Source organism: Chroicocephalus ridibundus, chromosome 5, assembly GCF_963924245.1.
Source record: "Chroicocephalus ridibundus chromosome 5, bChrRid1.1, whole genome shotgun sequence".
Lineage (NCBI taxonomy): Eukaryota > Metazoa > Chordata > Aves > Charadriiformes > Laridae > Chroicocephalus > Chroicocephalus ridibundus.
Window position 1 is genome coordinate 23824206 of NC_086288.1, and position 21641 is coordinate 23845846.

General features: G+C 44.5%; 1 protein-coding gene across 9 annotated transcripts in view; it reads right to left on the minus strand.

Annotated features, from left to right (window-relative positions):
- EPHA5 (EPH receptor A5) overlaps window positions 1-19706 on the minus strand; it is a 199650-nt gene extending 179944 nt beyond the window's left edge. For 6 of the 9 annotated variants that reach the window (XM_063337206.1, XM_063337202.1, XM_063337205.1 and 3 more), the window contains exons 1-2: window positions 19394-19665; window positions 3982-4046 (exon numbers count right to left, since the gene is read on the minus strand). In XM_063337206.1, coding sequence (XP_063193276.1) covers window positions 3982-4046; window positions 19394-19520 — 192 coding nt within the window. In that variant the 5' untranslated portion in view covers window positions 19521-19665. Of the gene's footprint in view, window positions 1-3981; window positions 4047-19393 lie in introns of all 9 variants that reach the window. The other 3 variants (XM_063337209.1, XM_063337207.1, XM_063337208.1) reach the window with 1 other exon arrangement.
- Window positions 19707-21641: the final 1935 nt, after the last annotated feature.

Genomic DNA, 21641 nt, shown 5'->3' on the forward strand with positions numbered 1-21641 from the left:
GGCACCCTAGTGTACCTGTCCTCAAAGGACTGAGCCAAAAATGATGCTCACAAAAAAAAAAAGAAATAAAAAAAAAAAAATCAAACTCACCAATGTCCTACATAAATGAAAAGCAACTTGCAGAATCAATCTGGCTAAATTTAGCCCCCATCTTTTGGTATTTGGCCTTATTAACCAACAAAAGCAGGAGCAATTGCTTTCCCTCTCACCATTCACGTGCAACAAATCATCTAGCTCTCTTATTTTTTGCAATGAATAAAGAATTATTAATACCTCCACATGACCAGGTTCCTTAATACATGTTTATTTTCCTGTCTGAGCCTAAGAAAGAGCCCCAGCACATGGAGCTGTGCAATGAGCCACAGCACACAGCCAGCACCCCAAGGACTACAGAGGCTTTCCTGCTCTATGCTACAGGAAGGTCAGGGAAATCAATGGAAGGTGGAGGAGATGGGAGAGGACCCGTTACACAAAAGCAAAGCGGGTGTTCGGTGCTCCCATTTGGACAGAAAAAGAATACTTCTGACCTGTAAAGAAATAAGTTTTAAAATTAACCCTGAAAGGAGGGAGGGTCTGAAACAAGTAAATCAACGCTATTACAGCCACTGAAACAAAAATCAGATATAATCACTGAATAAATCAAGACAGCTAAAAGAAAGCATTTATTTTAATCAGCAGCTTTTGCAATTATCTGGATATTGTTAAAAGGGCCTGTGTTTTTACTTGGCCAGACCAAATAAGACTGAACAGCATAAGTTTACAGGGGGCTCTTTGTAGCTTCTCCTCCTGGTATGGCTTTGCAGGGAGTCCAAATGCATCACGCAGAGTCTCCTGCCAAATTATGGCAGAAGAGGAGGCAAAATACAGCCTACAAACACTGCCTGACCCCAGCTATTTATCTCACAGCACTTACCATCATTCCTGCTTCTGTGAGCTTCCATATGATAAAAATGTATGTTCAGCACAGGCAAGCGCAGGCAGTTTCTGTAGGTCAGAGCTAGCTGGTGCCAAAGCCGTATATAATGCACACATATATCTCTGATGTGCCCAGTTTGGGTAATCCTAAGTAGCATGCCAGGAAGAAGTCTGAAGGTAAGAGACTCGCAGGCCTTGCAGACCTGCTGTACAAGCATAGGCTTTCATAAAAAAAAACCAAACCCTGACTCATTTTATTGGTGTGCTTGGAAGAATTCCTACTACACAAGAGGGACCAGACTTTTCTGATATAGCCTCTGGTAATTCCAGTAACCTCCTTCAGGTTGAAGTAACTTATATGAGCTACAAAGCAAAGTCCAAGTTGCCCCTTCAGCATGTAGTAACAGGATCAATTCCTGACCTGAGCTGTGATAGGGGCAGCATTTCCATGCTGACCACTCTCCACTGGCAGGGAGAAGGTCCCTTTTCTCAGATCTATGGCCATGCAGACCTCACAAGGACTTTGCTCACACTCTAGCAGATATAACTGCAGGTTTAAGAGACAACTGCACTACTGCTGCAAGCTGCTGAACCTGCACAGCCAGGGATGGCCTCCTGGGGCAGCTGGGAAGCCACGCTACCAGGATTCATTATTTCCTTTGAGGGTGCCAGAGCACTGGAACGCAGTGCCCAGAGAGGCTGTGGAGTCTCCGGAGATATTTAAAACCCACCTGGATGCGTTCCTGTCCAACCCACTCTAGGTGAACCTGCTTTGGCAGGGGGCTTGGACTAGATGATCTCCAGAGGTCCCTTCCAACCCCTACTGTTCTGTGAATCTGTGAAGATGGGGATTTTTCTTACCTTCTACATGCACAGGGAAAATGAAGGCCAGCCAGCCTGCAAGGATACTGGACGCTACCAAAACTTGTACCAAATAAGCACCTAACTAGACAAAGGTCTGCAGAGGCAACCCTTGGCTGAAGTGCTCCTCTCCTTTGCCCTAAAACCCATTACTCACTAGATGAGCTGGTGCACACTGTTTAGCAGTAGACCAAGGTCTCATCTTGTAACTTGGATGAGACTACCTCAAGAAGGACAGCTTACGTATCTCTGATCTCAATTAAAGCTCCCTCCTTTTCCAAATTCGAATACTTGAAATATTTATACAAGGTAGATCTTTTAAAAAAATTAAGCAAACAGAGTATGACTGCAGCATAGCTGATTGCAAAGCAGTTAAGGGGGTTAGAGAAGTAAGTCTGGAAAGACTTTTTTCAGTACTTGTAAAATAATGCAAATATATTAGGCCAAGAAAGAGACAACTGGGCTAACCTCATGAATTTTTATGATATCCCATGAAAACAAAGAAGATTAAGAGGAGATTTATGGAAATTCAAAAACCAACTGCCTGATTCACTTTTTATTTGTGGAAGTTAATTTAAGGAAAAAAATCCTCCCTTTTGAGGGAGTAACCATTAATTTGGCATTCATGAGTGCACTTCCAGGTGCTGTTTGGAAACTGAGCTTGTAAATATAGAAAGGTTTCTCTAAATGCAACTGAGGTTTATGCATAGTATATTTAGCTTTTCATTTACTCATCTACACATGCAGACCCAGGTATCTTCTCAACTCTTCAGGCCTAGTTATTTCTTTACTGATATTCCTGTAAGGACGTTGGAATATACAGCAACTGTGCTTTATACCATAGAAAAAGTACCCAGAGGTGTTCAAAAAGGAGAAATCTTCCATTGAGAAGTGGACACTGGGATCCTTACGGTGTGCCATGGCACCAACACACTGCTCTGCCAGCATGTCTGGCACTGGTTATTCAGATGCCCACACACTCAAGGGCAGCAAGTTTAGTCTTTGTCTTTAAAGCAATAGAGAAAAAAAACATTGTTATAAACTCTGACCACAACTTGAACTGAGTTGAACTGAGTTAAGGATAAACTCAGCTCTCCATGTAGCTCTTACATCCCTGCCATAACCCACGTCTGCAAGCATACCGCTCGTCTGAGTGAGACTGCCATTTCTACAACCTTTCATCTACACCAAATATATGGAAAGCCAGATTTTAATTCACTGTGTAATATATATGTGCAGGGTTGGCTGCATTTTATATAAATATTGCCACCATTTTTATGACAATCAAACTGGAATCCAAGACAATTCTGCAGCCCGTTTCAGCTGGTGACAAACTCTGAAATAACACATTCCTGAGAGTTGCTCTGTTCAAGAGCTCAGTCGTGCAGCATTTCTATCGTGGGATGCTTTCTCACCTCACACAGTGCTCACAGCTCCTGGGAACCGAGAAGAATACTCAGTGCCCTGCAGAAGTCAACTTTTCGAGATGGTACCGAAGCTCTGCTACAGTACAGCACTGAGGGTGCCCCAGCCAAACCAAAGACCTAAAGTCTCAGCAATGACTGCTCGCAAAATGCAGTCAAGCCAAGCACACACACTGGAGGGTATTATTAATGCATCTAAACTCCATCACTTATTTCAGGTATCAAATTAGGAGGCCAGGTTCTTTCAATTCTCAGTATAGTTAATGGTAGGGGACAGAGGCTCTTCAAGGTGCTTAGAACTCAGCTCCTGTTCCAGTATCATCAGCTCCCAGAATTTTATCATAAGCCTGAAAAGTATTTCTGAACAGTCCTGTTCATTTAAAGCTAACAGTAGCATCTCAGATGCTGTGTTTCAGAAGAAAACTTCCAGAAAGTTGTGTTGTACACTTACCTCAAGGGCTCAAGAAAAGAACCGGAATTTATAATTTTAAAAAAATTTAAATAACCTCATTGATTTATTTTTTTGGTGAGGAGAGGAATGAGGGGGCTGACTCATGACTTTTTTTTTTTTTTAATGCTTGTGGCTGGCTCTACTGCATAAATAAATCAATTCCCTAGCCACATCACTCCATTTTTCCAGTCACAGCTTGTTGTTTTATTTATTTTTTTTCCCTCCATTGCCGACAAATCACTCCAGGGAGTTTTTAAACCCAGTAGTCTACTTTCCGAATGGAAACGGTTAGGGTAATTTGTGAGAAAGCAAACAACAACAAAGACTTACCCCATTTTTTGGGTAGGCTATCCATCCCAGATCCCCCATTACTGTGCGAGAGTCCAGTAAATTCACTGAAAATAAGAGAAAAAGCTGTTAAGGAACATGGATGGATTACAAACATCAGAAAATACTTCAAGGTTTGGGTGGCTATGGTAAACAGGCTGTTTATAATTAGCCAAGGAAGTTGTATTTTTGTAAAGCAGAATAACAATGCAATAACTCCTCTAACAATGAGGTCATACACTGGAAACAATTCTATATATGCATTACTTTATTCCTTTGAGATCTGCCACTGAAACTTAAGTTGCAAATGCACTAAACTTCTGTAAGATCTAGATCCTTTGTGGTCTTAGGACCCGGTCTTTTGGAGGGAATAAATACATAATGCACACTGTGTGTTTATGTGTATATGCAAGACATACAGTACATAGGTATACACATACATTCACAAACATCTCTGTGTCTTCTAAGGTGACTTATGTTTTTAGCATAATCAGGCCTTGAAGACAAACACAGAAGAAGAAACAACATGCAGAGTTTCCTGATTATCATGAATTCAATTTTAAAAGTATTTTATGTGCAAGTATTACTGTTAACAGGGATCTATTCTTTTCTCCCTCTTCCATATTTTCCCCGAAGTCTTTGACAATTTCATTGTAAGATATCCAAGTGATCTTTTTTTCCACACACACACACACACAAACGTGGAGTAGCTGGGTGAAGTCACATAAGCAATCAACAATTTACATTAAACAGCAAAATAAATATTCCCAAGCTTATAACATTTTTTCCCCTCATATTACCCAAAACACTGAGTAAAAATCGTGAAGTCATTAAATCCATGCACGCTTAACTCAACTAAGAAAAATTACAGCAGCTTCTGGTGCTGAGCTTTCACCTCCTGTACCCAGGGCTTTAAATCTCCAAGTTAAAAGCTTGTCTCTGAATCAACAGCTGTCATCCAGCAATTTCAACCCAGGAGGAATTTTCTACTGCTTTAAAAGCACACAATTTCCTTCTCTTTGGATTACAATACTCGCTTCTCACAGTTTATTTGTCTGCTTAATACTTCACTTTTTGTACTCATGTCACTCCTGAAAAGGAAGCGATTTCACTGGGTTTTCAATTCCTGATCTCTACCCTACGTGCTCTTTAAAAATCCCACTGGAAGTTTTCACAGTTGGACTTTCAAGACTTTCCAGACGTTCCAGCCCATGATCTAGCCCAAGAACAGGCTCGAAACAGGTAGAGGCAGCTTTGTGCTCATTCCTTTAGTGTCAACCATGTCAGTTCTTCAATATTGCTAGAGGTTGCATGCACAGATATAAAGGATATGAGTATCATAACCCTCACCCCCTATTACTCGTATCAGGCCAATTTGCTGCCTCCACACAGCCAAATATACCCGTGCAAACACCTATGAAGCACACAGACCCTTCCTTACACCAGCCCAGGTCACCCCACTGCAGGGCACTGCAGACAAAATTAAAGATGCTGCTTACTGAGTACCTCAGGTATCAGGATTACACTATTTACAGAGCCATAGTAAGAAAACCCAAAAGTAAACTATACTAAAATGTATGCTCCTTTAAAAAAAACAAAGAAGATTAAATACCCGATTTAGTTTAAAAAACAAAGTTCTCTGAGTCAGTTTGATCTTAATCATTGTACTGCATTGAGCACTGATGACTGTAGTCCCTTGTACACAAAAACGCCCAAAACACAAATATACAATGTTGAGGTAGAAAGAAACGAAAAGTAATCAATTCTCAGCTCTGGCATCAAACACTTATCTTAAAAAAGATTGTTCTATCCAGATATTTTCACAATGTATGCAAGTATTAATGCTGCACACTATCATACAGCACATAGATGTTCTGCCTGGTCAAGTATTTTTTTGTGATGTTGAGCAAAAACATTTGGTAGCTCAGGGTTTTCATGCCCAGATTGCTTTCTCCTGCCAAAACAGAAAACAGTCGGGAGCTGGCAACGCTACCGAGCTACAGGACATTTGGTGGAAGCAGTACTCAAGAGTCTACACTGAACTGCATCCACAGTAAGTAAACATACAATTAGGTGGCTTTCCACCCCACAGCCTAAGCAAAATAAAAGTGCTGCTATCATCTACCATCAGATATGTCACCCTGTGATGGGCAGCCTTCCTCCTCCTGAAGTCTGCAGGTAAAATGCTCATTAAGGCCTCCTGCTCCAGCTGAAGCCAAGCACCAGCGCCCAAGTGCTCCTGAACCACACTGCATTTTCTTTTTAATGGAATAAAAAGGGCGATCTTAAAATATACTTTAAAATAGGACACACATAAACAACACGTCGCATATTATAACCGCATACTATTTTAAAAAGCAAGAGAAGGGAGTGCAGTTGCCAAAATGGCAGGTTTACCCAAATTCCTTTTATTACAATCACTGTAATTAAACTGTGCAGAACAATATATTCCTGTCTTAAGTTGCAATAGATGCAAAACAAGTATTGATCTACATTGTACAACTTAATTAAAACTTGTCCTGGAGATCCTACTAATGAATGTAATTAGATAGCGTGTTTGATGCCACAAACTTCTTCATGACGTGCTAATTAAGGGAAAAAGCAGAAAAAGTGCTTTTATTCAAACATCAGATCATAAAAAGAACATGATACAACTAAATATTGTATTATCTTTCTATCAATGACAATTTTTAAATTGCTGTTATTAACTTCAATTTCAAAATAATTTTCTGCATATGAAAAGATAATACAACCCATTCAACTCTAACTCAAGTCAGTGGGAATTTTCCTACTGGTGAGTCAGCCAGCAGAGCTGAATACTAAATCTCCAGTTAGAAAAGCCTCAATTCCTCTCTTATTTTAGTAGAATTCTGCAAAATAAATAGAGGATGGGATACACCTTTTGACAGTTGCTGCACAATAACCCAAAATTCACATGCCAGGAAGACAGTAGCTACAAGTGACTAAGTTCCCCCTGTGCCTGGGCTGCTCTGGAGACCAGAGGGGCTCCCGGACCAGCTCAGACGGCTCCAGAGGGCTGCTAAGGCACAGCAAACTCTCCAGCTACCCTGTAGGCTTCTGCCCAGGACTGCCCAGGACTTCTGCCCACAGTATGTCTTCTCAAATACTGCACTGTGTTGATCTGCTCTGAGCAATAGATTTAAGCCAGTAGTAATTCTAAATTGCCTGCAAGGATGGAAACATTTTGCTTTGAGAATCACCAAAATACTGGTATAAACACAAATTACCACTGCTCCACCTAGATACATTATCTGCATCTTCCCCATCACCGCCGTACCCAGTCACTCCCAGTATATCTGTCCTTTACTTGCATCATCGCCAGGTCCCAAGCCCACAACAATTCTGCCTCGAACCAGGCCAGAGCCCCAGCATCCCTTCTCCAGGGGACTGTCTACATCAACAATGTGGCCCAGCTGCAGGAGCTCCCCACACAGGGTGACAGTGCCACCAGCGCTTTCAGGACGCTCTCTCAGGCAGCCTTCCCATCCTGCACTGCTGGAGAGGCCACCAGCGCATGGTCCCACGAAACAATTCCATATGGGCTCAGCACCACCTCTCTTCCCACCACCTTCCATCCGGTAGGAACATCATTTTTGCTGAAATGCTTTCATCAGAGAAACTGCAGATTGGCCAGGTTGGGAAAGAAACAGTGGGCAAACAGCAGGTAAGGTATGTACCTGCAACAAGGAAGAAACCATTTTGGCAGAGACTTCAGAGATGGGCTGCCATCAACCCAAACAGATGCTTCCATAACTCACCACGTGGCTACTTGGGGAGCGACGAAGCTTTTTTGCACCTGAATAAAAAACCCTGAAACTATCTCTGGTTCAACCCACAGCAAGACAGAGAAAGAGACCAGAGGTCTATTCCAGAGCAGCAGAACCAGTTCCTCCCCATCCAACCTGTGACGACCATCAATGTGCATTTGGCCATGGCTGTCTAATAACCAACTAACCCAAACACTCAGGTCACAGAAGGAAATAAGTCAGGAAAGCCTCCAACTATGGTTCTTAAGGCTTCCATACTTCAGGAGGTCTAGTGCCAGCTCCTGTATAGCTTGTGCCTCCTAGACCAGCCCCAAATGCTGTAGATACTCCACAGGCATAACCCAGAGCTGTACTGAGCAGGTCTTGGGATGCAGGAGAGCTTACCCCACTGAAGACATCTCTCCAGAAATCGCTAGCAACTATGCTTGGCCCATAACTTTTAAAAGCCTACAAAACAACAAAACTCATTTATTCCCACTTCCTTTCTCCTCAGCACCAGTCAGCTATGTCTCAACGAATGAGCAAGAAACCTCAGAGGCCATAAGCATACTCTTAGCACCTGTATCTTTGCCAGCAAACTTGGAAGAGACGCATACATACATTCAAAAATGTTTTCTGCTCATCTCCGCCATCAGTGCATCCATCCCACAAGCCCTAATTATTTCTAATGCTCAGTCAAGGGGAACAAAAAACCACACAGATCTATATCATCATTAACTTCCATGCCTTCAGGGTAGGATAAATGATGATTAAGTCTAAAGTCATACCATAGCCTTTTTTTTTTTTTTCCTTTTTTAATACAGAATAATAGCCGGGGGAATTTGCATACACTCTTGTTCTCAGACAGGCTAGTTCCTACGGGTGAGCAATCAAGGTAGAATAAAACCAGAAGTGATCTAAACCTTTGCCCTGAACTCTAGCTGGTGAATTAATAGCGTGTTTTCACTCAGGAATCTCTGACAAGGAGACTGGATATAGCTTTTTACTCAAATGGCCCTGTCACATTCACACAGACGGCATTTAGCAGCTTCACTATGGCTACACAGGGATTGTGGCTGGAAGGAAGCACAACAAATGCCAGGGCTGACGGCATTCAACATTGCTGCCCACACAGCGGAGCACCCCATCTGACACAGACACCCAAAACAGTGCCATGTAGCAGCATTAGCTTGCCCAGGCAAAAGCAGGACAGGTCTGTCATGATGGTACAGTGCCTGAAATAGAAGTCACTGACCCGTGGATTTTTTTGGTCACTCCACTGAAACGAGATGGCTCCTCTGGCTCTGGTCTGGAGCAGGATCAGCTGGAACAGCTTCATTTTCTTTACTCCAATTTCAAATGGAGGAAAAAAAACCAAGCTGAAAAAAACAAAAATCCCCCCAGAACAGGCTAAAACACTGAGCACTTCTGATCCTACCAGCCACACATCCTCTTGCCATTTCAGCACCTAAGGATCTTCCAGAAAAACCTTCACTGTTCATACCAGGGTAAAGTCTCTGCAGGCATACTGAACACCGAACTCTTCTGGATTGCCATGGTCTTTGAGCTGATTCCCCATAAATGCTTATACACTGGAGTAGTCCTGCTCTTCAGCAGCACCATGTGCAAGCTAAGGCTTACCATGGGGCATGCTCTACCAAACTTTATCCTGACAAATAGCTCTAGAATGGGAAAAATGGTCAGGATAGCAAAAGCTGATTGAGTTTATGCCATGAAGCTGTAAAGCCATATGAATCTTTTTTTTTTTTTATTTCACTGAAATACACCTAAAGCAGAAGGAAAAGAATATCCTCTTTGACCAAATCAATACCCCGTAACTACAGTTTCCATTACAAAGCAAACAGGAGTAAAGAAACCTTCCTTAAAGCCTGCCTAAGTATTTCAAAACACCACATGATTTCTAAAGTAGCACATTTTTAAGCAATTAACATTTGAGTCAAAATGTTTTGTTTTAAACAACTGAAGCAAAACTCTGTGTTAATACACTTGTTATGAATTGAACAGGAATCTGTACATTGTTTTAGGTAACCGAAATCTGAACTCCCACATGAAAAAAAAAGGTGTGAATCAAGTGCTCCTACATCCTCCTGCAGCTCCTGGCCCCCTTTGCACAGCACTCCACAGGACGTAGCCACCCATGGAAGGGTCAGAGCCTACAGCAAGGTAGCCCCAGCTCTGACCCAACACTCATAGCTTGTGGGAGGCAGCTACATTTAAAATAGTTGTGAGAACCCTCGCATGGGAGTACTCACACACTGCCAATTAAGCGTGAGGTGAAACACTCTGCTGGATGGGGGTCAAGGTACACGACAAGATGCGATAACAGCGCTTTGCGCCAAGCCCTCATTGGGAGGTCTCCTGAATAGCATCACAGGCTTTCCACCAAGCTTCACGCCTCTGCTCTCCTCCTCTTTCCCAAGGCAGGGGGTATAGCTGCCAAAGACATCATCATTAATGGAGCCGGTCTCTCCTTACCCTGCATACCTCCCCATCCTTCCTCCTGTGCTCCCGGAGTTCACATCACTACCAAGACACACTGACTGCAGAGGACTCTTCATCATCATGAGTCAAAGTTTTCCTGCTTCATAAATCTTCGCTGGTTTTATTGCAGTATTGTTGCCATTCATTCTCCAACTGTTTTCCCTGTTGTGCCAAGTATTTCTTCAAAAAGTATAAATCCAAGGCACTCCAACAAGTGACAGTCAAAAATAATCCAAGAAAGCAAAAACAAATGAAAAAAATAAACTCTTGAAAGAAATCAAAGTCATCAGGGAGCAGATGTTTTGTATTAATTAGCTACACTGAGTTGGGACAAAAAACACGCAGGCAAGAACCTTGGAAACATTTCCATCAGTGGAAACCAGCTACAGCGGAGTGCAAGCTGTAGCAGTACCTATTATTTATAGCCCACTGGAGGAAGAAAATACACACTACTTAATGAACTCACAAACTAATATTAACTGCAGATTTATATTTTATTACGTTGGCTTCATTCTGCTCTAAGTTTTCTCATGATTCCCTTTTATAGCAAGAGCCAAAACGCTAGAATCTGCATCACAGATTCATAGGTTTTTAAGGCCAGATGGACAACTGCAATCATAACATCAGCCGGAGAATTTTACCCCGTAATTTCTGCATTATGTCTGTAATTTGTTTGAACACACTGTTTACGAGGGGTGTGATACTGCCCTTTGACAAAGTTCTTTGGGTTGGCTGCATTTTTTCCCGGCAGGCACAGCACTGTCCATAGCTCCAGGGATTGGGACCAAAAGCTCACTTTGATAACTGGACCCACTAAAACAAATAGGAAAGTGCAGATTTTTTCCTTACAAGGATTAGCACTTAAGACAAGAGGCAGTCATTCATTCTTCCCACCTACACAACTTAAAAGCAGAAGTGGTCAGGAGATTGTTAGCTTGACACCAAAGTGCCTGGAAACTGAAAAACTCCTGTAGAGTTTGTTTTTGGTTTTTTAATGGCAAACACTCCCATTTCCACAAAAATCACCATTTAATTGAAAAGGCATTATTCACAATGAAGGAAGTCAGTAAAATGCTTCCAGCCCCACTCATAAGATCCACTGGAAACAACACTGTACCAACACAACAGTGGATCTCCCAGCTGGCCGCAGCACAAACTTTTTGGGGAAACCAGCTGGGCAAGCACCACCCTGCCACTAGAATGAAAAAGAAGCTTCCACTGAAGGCAAGATACAACCAGCACCTGCAGCCAGCAACCTGACAACCAGCCTGCATGGAGAAACAAAATATCAGTCCTGCCTGCAGACCCAGGGTATCTGCAAATGGTTGAAGACTATACTTAAAGCAAGCACCTTATTAAGCACTCACATAAAGTCAAGCCCTAAAATCCTAACAGCTTCCCAATGCAACCAAAACACCTGCTGGCACTGCTGAGATGAAATCTCACTTCCTTCCCTAAATCAGAGCATTGCCAACCAAAAGCAATATGGTCTCTGTTCCTAAAAGGTATCCTAAAAGACATGGACAAATTCTGTTATGCAGATAACTAAACTCAACAAAAGGAAAGAAACTCAGCACAGGCACATCCAGAGCTGTCAAGGCTGTCAGCTTTCGCTACCAGTGGACTTGCAAGACCTCACTGTCCAGCACCAATAAAGCCTTCCTGTTGACAATAATGACTACTCTGCTGCCACTGAGTTCAATGAAGTAGGAAAAAAAAGGAACTGACATAATGCTTAGATAGCATTCAGGAGCAAAAAAAAAAAAAATATGTTTAAGATGATCTATTGGCTTTTCAGGGGGGTTGACAGTTTATCCCTTCTATTTCTGTTGAGGAAAGAGGGCAGAGGTTGCTAGTGGGAAGAGCAAATTGCCAACACATTTTAGGAAGGAATTGCATGTGAACATTAGTAAAGCAAAGATTGATAAAGCAAAGTAACTGAGGTTTTTTGGAAAAATTATCTTACAGAGGCAAGTGTGTAGATACTTTCCCTAAACAGTTTCACTGGTTTGGGACATGCAAAATAGTTTAAAAAAAAAATCATACAAGCCCACCCAGAAACATCACGAAATGCACCTTACTGATGCTGAACAATTTATTTCTTCCCAGGTGTTTCTCCATCCCCTCAGAGAATTACAAAGTTCAGACTGGTTGTTCTGACCTCTTTCTAACAGTAAGTGATCCAGGTTAGAAAACCCAGGAGTTAATACCCTGGCAAGCCACTTCAGTCCTGCACCAAAATGAAGTAGCTGGCACGAAAGCCTGCAAGCCCAGGGTCCTGCCCTCTCTCCTACAGGCTCAATACCTACTACACAGCCACCTAAACCTAGAAGTTCTCAACTTGTGGAGGGGACTGCTTCCTCTCCATGCACACCTCCCCTCAAGGCACAGCTTGCATACCAGCTGATCCTCTGCTGATGCTCAGGAGCTTGCTAGGGGTAGGCTTAGGGGCAGGAATCACCTTCTCCCTCAGGGCTGCCAGACCAGGTCATGCAGGTATTCCCAAATTTGCTGTGATAGTACATGCTACACCACCTTCTCCAGTAGGCAGCTCTCACCCTTCCAGCTAGTGGTCACCTAGTCAGCTCTACCTGGTCAAAGTCCTCCTAACACACCTCCTGCACAACTCCAATACCAGGGAAGAGGGAGAGAAAAGGAGGTGTTTCCCACCATCGGCACCCCTCAGTGAGACAGTGCATGCACTGAATGCTCCCATGGCAATTATTCTGGCCCAAAGCATCTTTACTTCTCTTTGCAAAGCAGAAGCAGGAAGGCTGTGCTCATACGCACAGCCCAGGGCAGCCAGCAGGTCCCAGCAGCCTTGTCCACAGCAGACAACACGCCACTAGACCTCTGCAAACAGCCACTGATCACCTCCCAAACCCAGAAGTCAAGTGCTGCAAATCACATTGCTTACATCTCCTCCCGACTGTCCCCTCTCGACTAGCTTCTTTGCCGAAGACAGGGATAATTGCTTTCTACCTCCAAGAGGATAAGCGCATTAAGCCTTCGGAGAGGCTCAGATACTGCACTGACCAAAGCCATAGCAAATACCAAAACTGAGACTGTAAGACATATAATAGGTCAAAGAGACAACTAAAAGGGTAACAAACCCCTAGACAGACCTAAGCTACTGCAGGCCAGTGCTCAAGTTTGCCAGTACAGCTCTGTGAAAGCAAATGGGGCGGCAAACATTTTCGCCTCAGCAAAACCTGTCACCTCGATGTCCAGCCAGCTGCAGAGCAGAGTGAGGGACAGGCACAAGTGAATGCAGAGGACAATCCATCTCTCCATTCTGCCTGTGTCAAAAAACAGGGACATCTTAAGAACAAAATATACATTCAAAGGAAAAAAGGATTCTCTACTAGCTTTTAAAACACGCAGCAATTTTACAGCAGAGATCAAAGAAAATGAGTTTAGTAAAGAGTAAGTTATAAAAAAAAATTGTTCATTCCAATGTAATCACTAATGCAGTATTTCTGCAACATTCTCCAAGTAAAGAAAAATACCTAGCTCAAGTCCGTCCTGGTTGAAATGATGCCCCATCTCTCAACAGCACTTATGGTCAGTGAGAAAGGTGCACTTATGACAGATACTTCAAGTCTGTGTTTAGATGTTTTACTATAATCACAAGATTTTCTTTTTTTTTTTTTCTTTTAAAAACCTTTTTAATGGCTGACTATCTGCTGAAGAGCTGCACTGAATACTCTTTTCTCTATAGAAGTGAGCACTTAATAACCAAAAAATTCAGTGCTTCTACAAAGCAACCAATCTGTGCGCATTTGGTTTTTTTACATCTCCTTTTGCCCTTGAACCACACACTGATTTAGATTTATTGCCTAAAGAGAAAGTGAGAATATTAAAACAATTTGCTAAAAGAGTTTGTTTTCTTTTTATTTTTGGACAGGGTCTCACTTCCTTGACACCCCTGAGCAATGTTTGATGCTCATCTCTATTCAAGAATATACACACCTGCACACTTAGAGGAGCAGACCACTAAAAACATAGCACCAAGTCAAGAAACTAAAGCCAACAGGGTCCAACACCACGGCTCAAGCTGAGCAATCTCAGCTGGACTTTCCCAGGTCAAGGGTTAAGCACTCGCTCAACACGGGCTGGAAACAAGGATTTCTGCAGAAACAGCACAGAAATCCTCGGAATAGTAAAGCGTAAAACCGATGAGATCAGAGAGCAAGGCACCACATCATAAACCGTCTGGGCTTTGCAATTTCTGCCTGACTTTACCAAATACTGCTCCCACCTTCCCCCCCCTTCAGAGCCAGCTGCAAAATACTTTGTATTTCAGTGCAAAGAATAAATGTTTCTTTACGGGTGAGATTTCATTTTCTTATTTAACAGAAAGAGAAGAGCAGAGACGGAGAGGGACTATATACTGGAGCTAAAAAGTTAGGTAACGGTGGGAGAGTTAACAGCGGAGGGGGAAGAAGCTGTCAGACAAGCCCACTAACTGTTCTCTTTCTCCCATGGTACCTGCCAGTTTACCCATCTGTAAATTGATGTGCAAATAGCTGCTTTATACATCAAATTATGGTGTCAACACGTAAGATAATATAAGCAGATGGTCTGTCAGTGGTTCCGTTTAAGACAGTTCGCCTGTTTTCCACTATTTATTGGAATTTTTAAGATAAGCTTCAAAAGGAAACAGGTACTATCTTGGAGCCAATCTTTGCTATTGTTTATTTCCTTTTTTTTTTTTTAAACGTATGTCATTAGGCAGCAATGCTTTTAGTCATATTCTTAAAAGTGCTGCATTTCAAATGTTGTTTTACCGTCAAAAGGATAGCAGTTTCCATTTTAAAGCCATGATTGAGTCATTCTAAACCACTTGAAAAGCCATACATCACACATATGATGATCCCAAAAAGACCATTAGACAGGAGCTGTCCTTCCTCATACCAGTAATTCCACTGCAGTAAATTTAAAAGTTAATGGGATTACTCCTGTGAGTAAAATAAACACAGGGCAGTGAGGCCATGCTCTGCTATCATGGAATGCACACAGGGAACCATCCCAATACATGAAATTAAGAACAGATATGTCCTCAAAGCCTCCTTACAAAGCACAGTGAGCAGACTGAAGTGTTTCCACACTTACCCGTTCTGCATACACAAGGTATATGCTCACGCCGTACGTAACACCTACAGAATTACACAAAATGCAACAGCTGTGTGAATGCATGACATACAAGCCAAACTACTACAGCAACCTAATAAGCAAAATGTTCTGACAGCGTGTATTTTTACCCAAAGCACTAGACTAATTGGAACACACTGATATGAAAATTAAGACTATTTTTACAATTTTTCTATCAAGACCTGCTTCTACTAAATACACAAAAAAAACTGCTTGAAAAAGACTTCATTCACTGATTAAAGATAAATATTGTGATGTTATACCTAAATATGCATTTATCGAGTGTGCCACGACACAGAAATTATATGTCAGTATGAAATAACACACATACAAGCCAACACACTGAGAACAGGTAGGCTCATTCCAGGCTCTGGCATGAATAATCTGCAAATTACAACCTTCCTTTATTTTTGCCTGCACCAGACCCACCCCTTTAATTGTACTCATTTATTCATTCACTCAAATAAAAAATGATACATTAAGATAAAGTCAGCTTCAGAAAACCCTGGAAGAATTAAGAGGAAGAGGGCCAAACACAGGAGCTTGTAACTAAAGAATACCCTTCTAGTCTGAAAACAAATACAACACACTACAAAGTCAGACTCATTTTGTCTTTTTCACCTTTGTCTATTTAAGTCAATGTCATTATTTCAAATTGTATTTCCTTTTATTTTCTTAACAATATACTTCGTTGTTGCAGCACTGCCTCATCAGCACTTACTCCTGCAAACAGCCCCAAAATGAAATATACTTTGTATCTAATGACAATTATGCAGATATGTTGTGGAATCACTTTGTTACACACAGTCAGATGTTATGTACTCCATTGTTTTAATTTGCCCGCGTGACACTTTTAAGGTCATCTGGGTGACATCCAAATGAGATCTGCAAACCAACCCCAATGCACAGGCAATGCCTTACAAATCATGAAGTTTAGGGTGGAGGGGAGGTCCTTCAACAATCCTGTCGTTCGTTCTGTGTTTTACCTAAATTATTTATATGAGCCACTTCCAAACCCTAGTACTTACAACAGAAAGATTTAACACACATGCATTTTTAAACCAGAGGAGGTGCAGGAAGCCCAGTCGCATGCTGCAGGGCTGCCCCTCACACCCTGTTATCATAGGGAATGCATTTCAGAGTAAAAATGTACTTCTGAAATACTAGCACTTCAAAATACTGTAATAATTTTGGTGTACTCTTTGGAATATATTCTTTGTGACTAATTTCTGAATTTGTAAAAATAGTCAAAAGGAAGAAGGAAATCTCCAGTTCTAATCAATGAACTCTGCTAAAGAGTTAAAAATAATGGCTAAACAATACTTGAAAATGCATGAAATAGCGCTGAGCATTCATCCTTCGCTACACGTTTTGCTTTTAGTACATAAACTGAGAAAAGGTGATTGAAATCAAGACCTGTTTTATTTCCCTATTGTAGGAAAAAATCTGGGGAAAAAAAATTAATTCAGTTTTCACAATGTATATCTTTCCATCTATAACTGGAGATATCTATGAAGACACTTATGATACAGGATAGGCACTTGATACTTCCCCATAAAAATGGCAGGACCTTCTGAAATGCAGCTGCCCTTGCAAAAGGGTATTTCCATGCTAAGGAACCCAAACACTGAATTTACCTTTTTTCCCTCCAAATCTTAACCTAGATTTTTAAAGCATTTTCCCCAAAGTTTCCCTCCACTAAATGGTAAAACAGAAAATCGTGCACTGTGAATTGCTAACTGCATAGATCTTATCCTACGAAGTCACTGCGTAAGATTCAGAGAAATGAAAACAAATGTGATGCAGGGTTAAAGAAAAAAGTAATTATGAGAATTTGTCATCCTCTATGCAACCACGTACGTGTTACATACCTACACAGCACAGGGTATCAGCTAGCTATTTAACCATAGTGAGTAGGATGAGGGACAATAAAAAACAAAACCCAGAAAAACCAATACCACCAACCTTTGAAAAATATTCATAGGTCTAAGATGGCTACCTCTGTCCATGCAAAAGTCAAGTTCCCAACCAGCTAAATATGACAACTAACCCCAGGGGAGGCTCTCTCTCATCAGAGCCCAGAAGCGGCCAAACTGAACTTTTCAAACCCAAAACCAAGTGACAAGTGTCAGTGGCATACAGGCAGGCAGGCAGACTTTGGCGTCTGAGGTTTCTCACGCATTAGGCTTCACATACTGCAGGGTGAGCCATTCCCAGAAGTGGAGCTGTTTAGTAGTAATTGGCAAAGGAGACATGCTGTGAGAAGCACTTGTCAAATAATGCTTGTTTACAAATAAATCTCCTAGCAGCAAAGGACACCAGTTATTGAATAAGTTCAGGTCCGCAGTCAGACCCCTCCTACCAGCAGTCTTTTAGCTTTGCATTTACTGAAGAGACAAGAATTAGAAAGCAGCAGTCGGAAAAGTAGGGGGAGAGAGACCCTGAAGCAAACGCTTATGCGGATGATCATTCCTGTAACATTCCCCTGCAACCTCCCTGTAACAATTACATTAAACCCGTTTGCTAGGCAGCTTCATTAATTCTTTCCAATACCTTTTCCTATCGTGTAAAAGTCCTATTCTGCAGCTGCCTGTTTGTGCAGACAGCTCTACACTCGGTGAATGGTCCCACGGACTCCATGAGCGCTACCCAGATTTTCCAAGAACTGGCAAGGATGACCAAGACAGGGCTCATCAGAGCATCTGACAGTCTCTCGGCAAAGTACCGGGGCAGACGGGAGTGTGCAGGACAGCGTGTCTCCCGAAAGGCAGGTGAGCAGCGGGGAGAGCTCTTTGAAAGCAGCCACACTGCCTCCCGGCATCGCTCCCACGGGTGAAATGATCCAAAACCGCGTGGGGGCGGAAGGATTGGGCCCACTGTTATCTTACTAAGGCAAAGCCGAAGCCATTTCCATCATCCCTCAAACCAATGCACTTCCTTAACATTTGATATCTTCACACACAGAAGAACAGCATTTTCCCTTTCCTCTGCACTTTTTTTTTTTTAAAAAAAAGAAAACTGCGATTCACATTATCCTCACTCTCCAAAATAAATTATAGCTAGCTGGTTACCTCAGGCCACATCTTTGAAATTCTGGTACGGTTTTCCTTCACCAACCCCTGCATACCTCCTCCCTCTAAAGGAGTTTCACAAATAAACGAGCAGCCCCCTCAAGATGCTGAACTTCTCCACCCATTGCTTTCACATTACAGCCTGTCCACGGAGCCAAAAATAAGAATAATAATAACAATAATAAGCCCCACACAGTACCCACACCACGCATAGAGAAAAATAAAACAGTCCGGTTTGAAAGCCTGGAAGTACTCTGCTAGAGAAGAAGCCTGGACACACGTTTTTGGCTGTCAGCCTCGCAGAGATCGAGCGCATAAACCAAAAATCACTCCCCAGCGGACGCGCTCCGCTGCGCTGCGGGTTAAACACCGGCACCTCCGCGTCTTCGCCTCCTTTTTATATATATTTTAAGCCGCGAAGTAAGCGCAGTGCGGCCAGCGCTTGCAGGGCTCCCCAGCGGGAGCCCCCCCCGGAGCCCCGGCCGGCCCCGCTCCGCCGCCACCTCCCGCGGCGGGCCCCGCAGACCCACCCGCGCCAATGCACCTGTGCTGCCGCAAACCGCTCGGAAAGCCACCCGTGCAAACCCACCCACATACACCCCCGCAAAATAAAACCCACTGCATAAGGCGCCCGTGCCCAGGCATCTGTGTAAACCCCCCCGTGCAAACCCCCCGGCGCCCTCAGGCAGCGCTGCCGCCCCGCTCCCCGCCCGGGGGGCCGCTGCCGCTTCCCTTCCCCGGGACCCCACCGGCCAGCATCGCCCGCGGCCCCCGGCGCGTCCCCCGCCTCCTCGCGGGCAGACCCCACTTCACCTCCCTCAAAATGTTCCGAAATTGAGCCAGATGAGCCCGAAGCCGCGCACCGCCGGGAAGCCCCCCCTCCTCGGCAGGCGCTGCCCCGACGGCCCCGTCCCCGCTCACCCTCGCTGCCGGGGCTGGCCAGCAGGCTCCGGAGCGCGGCGCACAGCAGCAGCGGCAGGAGGCACGTCCAGCCGGGAGCCGGCGCCCCGGCGCGGCCGGCCCAGCCGCCACCGCCCCGCGGCCCCATCCCGCCGCCCCTCAGCGCATGGGGCGGCGGCGGCGGCTCCCCCCCGGCGCTGCCCGCTCGGGTCGGCTCAGGACGGGACGGGGCTGGCAACGCAGCTCCACTCCGCTCCCCTCCAGCCGCCAGCGCGACTGGGGAGCTGGGGGGCGGGGACGGGGGAGGTGGCCCCGCGCCGCCACGGAGACGCCCCCGACGGGGCGGACCCGCCGCAGCAGCCGCCGCCGCCATCCCGTGCGGGAGCCGGCGCGCGCCGGGTCTCGGGGAGCCCGCGGGGCGCAGCGGGGGCCGCACCTAAAATGGCCGCCCCGCGGGGAAACCCCCCACCCGGAGCCGCGCTGCCCGTGGGTGAGGGCAGGTGGCAGCGCTGCCCCTGCCAGGCGTCTCTCGGGCCCCGGCCAGCCCGCGGAGGGGGGACAGGGAGCTCCGGTGCTCCCCGGGTGCTCCCCGCAGCCGCCACGGTTCACAGTCCCAAAAAATCCCGCCCGCCGGCCCACAGGGCCGGGGAAGCCGCTGTTTCACGGGCCCGGTAAAACCAGCTTGGGAGGAAGGCTCGTCCCCGGCCAGGAAAGCAAAAATGCCAGAAATTCCATCATGGAACCAAGAGAAAGATGATTTTCAGGTGTATTTTACCTCAGGTCACCACCAGAGCACAGCTTTGAATCCAGCGCTAACTAGTTTCATAGGCGTTTTCACTGAGGTGTTTTAGCCCTCAGAGGTGGTCACACGCTTCATCTTGCTAAAAAAGGAAAAAAAAAAAAAAAATCTCCAAAGTATGAGAAATTAATTCCAGGAGGTTTATTCACCCACATCAGTTCCTCCCCTGAGGAGACTCCCTCCAGAGAAGCCAATAAAGACAGAAGCCCAGCCTGGCAGGTGCCCAGGCAGCAAGTCAAGGTTGACCAAAACCACCTCACCTGGTGCTACCTCCTCCGTTTCACCCCTCCGCCAAGACTTTGGCATGTTCATTTACGTTTTGAAAGCCGTAACCAAAGGATGAGCACCTGCAAGAGGCTCTCTCCCTCCTGGGGCCAAGGCTCAGGACCAGGTCGCCAAACAACTTGCAATTAAAATTACAAAATCCCCAAAGCCAGTTTTAAGAGGACTGCTGATAACACAGCTCTCTACGCTGTCATTGCTCATATTTTATTCATAAGTAGCTGGACAGTGTGTTTCCCTGCACTCTTGCACCATATACAAACCTCAGCTCCTGCCAAGAGATAAACACGGTCCTGAGTGGTACACGCATCTTATTTTCAAAAGTGTTTGCTCCTTTTGCAAGAGGATTTCCTACCTCGAGCTATTCAACATTTTTTACTGCCACCAGGAGGACAAGGAAGGGGCTTTGCTTTACAACATGAGGTCCCTCAGTAAAGGTGCCAGCTAAAATGAAAAGTGTGGCGTGCGTCTGTTTAGAGCAGTACCTCGGATCTTCACTATCCAAATATCCTACTAGTCTGTAGTTCAGAAGGCGCTCAGGTTTGTCATCGGACCACCCCTGCGTGAAGCTGCATGGCCAGATCCTCAGCTGGGGTAAATCACAGCCGAGAGCATCTGCCCCCAGCCTTGCATTAGCTTTAGTGTGGGGGTAGTAGCATCATCGGGCATGCTCATTTCTAGGGACTTGCCACCTGCAGAAGCAGCGGTAAGTTTTGCCACCCAGAAATCAGGGCAATGCAGGAAAACCTCGCCAGAACCAGCACCCTGTTAGCATAGTAAAAAGGATCATATGGCAAGGAACACATAAAACGCCAAGCTGGATGGGAGCCTCCGCTGGCCAAGGGGCAAGACTGCTGTAGCTAGACAAGTCTCTTATCATAGTCTCATGTCAAACTGTTGTTTGCTCCTGATTTTCGGCTGCTATTTGACAGTCATTAACTGCTGTTTGGACTGCCAGGCTTATAATTTAGAGGCATTTCAGATGATATGTTAGTGACATCTTAATTTTCGAGGAAACACTGAGATGAGCTTTATATGATTCATCAGCTATTTAAGAATAGCCACCATGCTCTAGGTTTCATCCTGGCTGCCTTTTTTCCTGCAGGAAACCAGTTCTTATTCCAAGACATTTGGTCTGTTCTCCACCCTGTCTGTGGCACAGGAAGAGTGTCCCAACCTCATCTCCCA